Source organism: Lycium ferocissimum, chromosome 5 (genome assembly GCF_029784015.1).
Source record: "Lycium ferocissimum isolate CSIRO_LF1 chromosome 5, AGI_CSIRO_Lferr_CH_V1, whole genome shotgun sequence".
NCBI classification, from domain to species: domain Eukaryota; kingdom Viridiplantae; phylum Streptophyta; class Magnoliopsida; order Solanales; family Solanaceae; genus Lycium; species Lycium ferocissimum.
The window spans coordinates 67,021,994-67,027,477 of NC_081346.1; the positions used below are offsets into that span (position 1 = coordinate 67,021,994).

General features: G+C 35.9%; 1 protein-coding gene across 2 annotated transcripts; it reads right to left on the reverse strand.

Moving 5' to 3' along the window:
• Window positions 1-253: 253 nt before the first annotated feature.
• On the reverse strand, window positions 254-4,481 carry LOC132057134 (scarecrow-like protein 9). Of its 2 annotated transcripts, none has more exons than XM_059449591.1 (2): window positions 4,373-4,481; window positions 254-3,060 (listed from the first exon to the last, which is right to left on the reverse strand). In XM_059449591.1, exon 2 carries the CDS (start codon window positions 3,008-3,010, stop codon window positions 815-817), a length of 2,196 nt encoding a protein of 731 aa, XP_059305574.1. In that variant the 5' UTR covers window positions 3,011-3,060; window positions 4,373-4,481; the 3' UTR covers window positions 254-814. The 2 variants fall into 2 exon arrangements, with proteins under 2 accessions (XP_059305574.1, XP_059305575.1); XM_059449592.1 differs by lacking the exon at window positions 4,373-4,481 and adding an exon at window positions 3,924-4,254.
• Between the last annotated feature and the right edge of the window lie 1,003 nt (window positions 4,482-5,484).

A 5,484-nucleotide genomic window follows, 5' to 3' on the forward strand; every position in this document is an offset into this window, starting at 1 on the left:
GGATTGCCCTTCATTTGGGGTGATCTTTAATTTTTGCCCTTCAAATTGGTAGTCTATAAGTATTGCCCTTTGCCTAACACTTTAAGGTTGTGGGTTCGAATCCCAAATTATAAAAAATAAAAATAAAAATCGCAAGCTCAAAATTTCGCCAGTTCTGCTCTGAAGGGCAAATTTCGCCCGAAGAGCAAATTTTAAAGACCACCATTTTGAGGGGTAAAAATTAAAGACCACCTCCAGCGGAGGGCAATCCTGCAAATTGCCCAGAAATTGATCTTTAGTTCACCCGAACGTACACTTACTATTAACGGTTAATACATCATAAATCAATCAATCAACTATGCCTCAATCCAAAGTTGCAAACTAGCTGGAGTCAGTTATTCTTCTAAATCCTTACCGCACTTGAACATTTAGTTCAAACGGCTAATGCATCATAAAATGGAGAAATTAAACTGATATAAAACAGGTTATCCTCCCAATTAAACGGCTCATTGAACAAACTAATATATACTGCTAAGTTCACAAAATTCCGGAATACATATCTGATGCATACCATGCAGCAATGGCTTGTCAGCTAGCCGTTCAACTTATGATTTTATGGTCTTGGTCATTCTTCTATGAAATATCGATTCAATCAGTCATTCCATTCAGGATCAAGTCCTTCGCTTTATACGCTGATGATCATCACCAAGAACATGTACCGAAGCCTCATCTTGTCTGATGATCCGTTGGTTATTGAAGCATAAGCTGCATTTGATCTGCAAATGTGTGGATGGACTTGGGACTTAAAAGGAAGTTATTATGTGTTTCAGGTTTCTTAAACAGGTTTCCAACAAGATAAGGCGTAAATTGTTCTTCCTTTCCAGCCCAGCAACAACCACTGGCTATCTTCATCGATTACAAAGTCTCTATGGTAACCTAACCTCACCTTTTCTACTGCCCTATTCACGAAGTCCACCCGGTCAAAAGGTATCTGCATAAACCTTGCCCCTAGCATACGAGCTTGCCACTGCTTGTATGTCTCTGGCCTTTCAACTCTTTCCCACCCCTCACAAGCTATGACGTTGAGAGCCTCCCTCCCAAAAATCTCTCTCTCAATTAATCCTCTTTCTGGAATCTCACGGGGAACAACAGTTTCAAGCATGTCAAAAAGTGCTGAAAAGTGGAATAATGCCTCGCGAAATCGCGTTACGAAGAACGGGGCACTGTAGGACCCGTTGACAATACCGTGGACGAATATATCTGGATTAATCTTTCTTATGAGGTTTAGAACGACAGTTCTTGAACTGTCAATGTCAACTGTCTCATCATGCAAGTTCTTAAACCGATACAGGCAGTTGACAGCAAGAAATTCATCCTTGTCGAGCTTTAGATCCTCAACCGTGATGGTCTCCCATTTCTTTGCAATCGCATGGTATTCAAACGGAACATTAAAGGACCGAGCATAATCAGCCAAACGGCGACCTGTTTCCTCGATTCGTTCCGCCGGCCTGAACCCTGGTTGAGGAAACTCTATACCGGTTATACGAAGCTTTGGTGGGCCCCCTTCTCTTTCTGCAATACGTTGAATGAACGTAGGCCATTGGAAGCCATATAGTATGCCAAAGTCAATGACATGAACCCTTGTTGCGTTCTCTGCCTTTATCATAATTGTCTTGTTCGAAGCAAAACTCGAGATCTTCCTGAACGGGCTAGATGCGAGATACAAATGGTAGGCCTTTAAAAGATCAGCTGCCGAAGTTCGTTTGTTGACAAGGGCTTTATAAATCTGGCTACCAGTACCAGCCAAACGCGCCTCAAGACCATCCGCAAAGCAATGAGCTAATCTCTGGTTTCCATCTCCAAAAGGGGACGAATGTTGTCTGATCTGTTTCAACAGTTCATTCGCAGTCCTGGAATCATCAGCAGCAACAGCCTGCGCGCAAGTTATCAAGAGAGTTCTTAAATCTATGACTTCTTTTTTTCCACTTTGTTTTTTCCCGCGGCCCTTTCCTCCTTTTGATCCTTTCGATATCCGTATTGTGGTTTTTTTGCTTTTAGCACTCCTCAGGTTTTGTCGATAAGCTTCTAGTGCTTCTTCTCCCTTCCCCATGGTATTCAGCAAGACGATATCAAACTCCTCATCTCGTAGAGTTGATTCTGTAAAAACCGCGGCCTGTTTGCTACTCCTTTCTTCTTTGATATAATTATCATCCCTCTGAGGATTTCTCTTCCCTCTCGCCTCATCCTTTTCCTCTTTGGGTTCCTGAGGTGGCAAGTCATTTATATCGACACTGTTCAACAACTTATTACTAGTTGGGAGGAACTTGCTTGCTTCTTCAACTCCTTTCCGAAAGTTCCAAATAGATTGACTCTCATCATACATATTATCCGGAATATGAAAAGAACTAACAGGAGAGTCTAAGAATCCATCTACAATATTATTACTCCCACTATTTGATGAGCATACTGAAGAATACGAAGTATTACGAAATGAAAGACCTTCCAAGTAAGAGGAATTGTAGTCCGCAGAACTGTTGCTTGTGGAATTGTATATACTTCCTGAGAAGTAGTCATCAGGACTCTCACTATTCTGTTTAGGAAACGCGTTTTGCTCAGGTGAAGGTGGATACTTCTTGCCAAGGGCCTCATAGAACGACTTCTCTTTTGCTTGAAGTTCCAACGACTCTTGAAGCATGTCGGTTTTTTCCTCCATGTCTTCTTCCATAAGCATCTGATTTATGTAGCTCAAAACTGCATCCGAGAAATCAATATCTTCATTGAAGTCGTCCTCGTCAGTTCTTGATTGTACATTAGTCGGTAAATGGTCGCCATTTATAAATCCAACAGCTCCAAAATTGTGTTGGACAAAGTTATTTTCAAGTCTAGGACCGTTGAGTAGCTTCTGATCTGAATAAATAAGTTCAAATCTTGGTCCATTAATCATCCTCTGATCTGAAGAAATAGGTATTGATTGGTTCCCTAATCCAAAATTATTCAAATAACTCGGATTTCCATTAAACCTCGGATCCATTTCAACCAAACCCTCAATGTCAATGATGCCAAATGAAAGTTGCAGCCAATCTGTGACAACCATATACAATTGTAAGCTCGAAGGTGGAACAAACAGAAGTAATATCTCTCAGAAAATAGCAAAAAGACAGAAACTTTAACAACCCTATAAAATCAAGAAAACAAATATACTAACAAATTCTGCATTAACAAATTGAATCTTTATCATTATTTCACAGACTACCCACAACTAATAGCTATCAGAAAGTAGCAAAAAAAAGACAGAAACTTTAACAACCCCATAAAATCAAGAAAACTAACAGTAAATTCAGCAATCAGCATTAACAAAAAAATTGAATCTTTATGACTTTTTAACAGAATACTCGCAAATTTCTTTTGCCATACATTAGCAAAGGGGCCAGCCAGGAACTAATTAAAGTTTATCACTTCCAAATCCTATAAATAGTTCATACTCAAAATTGCAGCCAATCTGTGACAACCATATACAATTTCAAGCTCAAAGGTGGAGCAAACACAAGTAATAGCTCTCAGAAAATATCAAAAAAGACAAACTTTAACAACCCAATAAAATCAAGAAAACAAGCAGCAAATTCTGCATTAACAAAATTGAATCTTTATCACTATTTAACAACCCCATAAAATCAAGAAAACAAACAGCAAATTCAGAATTAACAAAAATTGAATCTTTATCACTATTCAAGACTACCCACAAGTTTCTTTTTTTTTTTTTTCCATACATTAACAAAGGGGCCAGCAAAAACTTGCACTAAATTCTAAATCCTATTAATAGCCAGTCAATGACTTCAGCATAAAATTGAGCTCAAATTTGAAGTGCTTAAATTAAATAAAAAATCAAGAAAACCCCATGTAAAGAAAAACATGAATATATGAAAGAAATAAGAAAAAGGGCATACCTTAAACCTATGAAGAAGCAGAGAGAGAGAAAAGAAAGGGGCCAGCAAAACTTGCACTAAGTTTATCAATTCTAAATACTATAAATAGGAAAAAAAGACAAACTTTTTTAAAAAAAAGCAAATTTTGCATTGACAAAATTGAATCTTGATCACTCTTTAACAACCCCATAGAATCAAGAAAACAAATAATATGAGCATTAACAAAAAAATTGAATTTTTATCACTATTTAACAGACTACCCATGAGTTTCTTTTTGCATCATACACTAACAAAGGGGCCAGCAAAAACTTGAGCTAAGTTCATCAATTCTAAATCCTATTAATAGCCACAGCAACTACTTCAGCATATAATTGACCTCAAATTTAATTAAAGTGCCTCAAATAAAAATCAAGAAAACCCCATGTAAACTAAAACATGAATAAATGAAAGAAATAAGAAAAAGGGTATACCTTAAAACCATGAAGAAGCAAAGTGAGAGAGAGAGAGAGAGAGAGAGAGAGTAGCTCTAAAATGTATTTGTAAGATTCTTGTAAGAAAGTGGTAACCTGTAATAGCAAGTCATAGGTCGTTGACATGTACCTTGTCACCTTACAAATGAAAGCCCTGTTGGTCGTATGCTTGTAACCAATGATTACACCCCACGTGTCAACAAAAGATGCTCTCTCTGTCCCTATTTATTTATTATTTATAGAAAAGGGTTAGGAAGCAGAGGGTCCAATAACTTTTTGTTTGTAGTCCTACCACAGCTATCTAAATTTAGTACTAGGGTCGTTTGGTTGGGAAACAGGTTTTTCCAGGATTATTTATTTTGAGATTAGATATTTTGGGATTAATTATTCTATTCTTTTATAGGTATAAAATAATATTAAAATTTTAGAATAACTAATTTCGAAATTAGTTATACCGCTATTTTATTTCAACTAAATGTGGGATAAACTCATCTCAAATTTAATCCCGAATTATTTATCCCTTATCCCTCATACCAAACAAGCCCTTTAGAGTAACAATAATAGTTATGTGTATGCTTCAAACAAGTTGAGATAGGTTGTGTAATTCTCACTATTTTGGTTATCATCATTTCATATCATTATTATATTAAATAAAATAAAAATTAAATTAGATTAAGCTCTTCGTTTATAAATAAATGATGTTATAGGCTTTTCATTTTGTTTCAAAATAAGTGGTGTTTTAGGATTGATGTTTTCCAAAATTACCCTTATCTACCTAATCAAGTATCATTGAGCAGCTTTTGAAGGAAAGAGGTAACTTAAAAAGAGGTAAAATTTGATTAGAGATAAATTAGTAAAAATACTACTAATTTTTTAGGAGTGAGCAATTTCTTAAGGAGTGTGTATAAACTAAAAATAGCACTTATTATGAAACGGAGAGAGTAACAACAATAATTATATGTATGTTTCAAACAAGTTAAGATCAGTTGTGTAATCCTCGCTATTTCGAAATAAAAAATAAATTAAAATAATAATAATAATAATAATAATAATAATTCTGACAAATATAAAACTTATTCTTAAGTAGTAGTTATCATCTATATGATCTTTTG

What these genes read in the sequence shown, in the direction of transcription:
- LOC132057134 (XM_059449591.1), bottom strand. Translation starts at nt 3,010, where the DNA reads ATGGATCCGAGGTTTAATGGAAATCCGAGTTATTTGAATAATTTTGGA.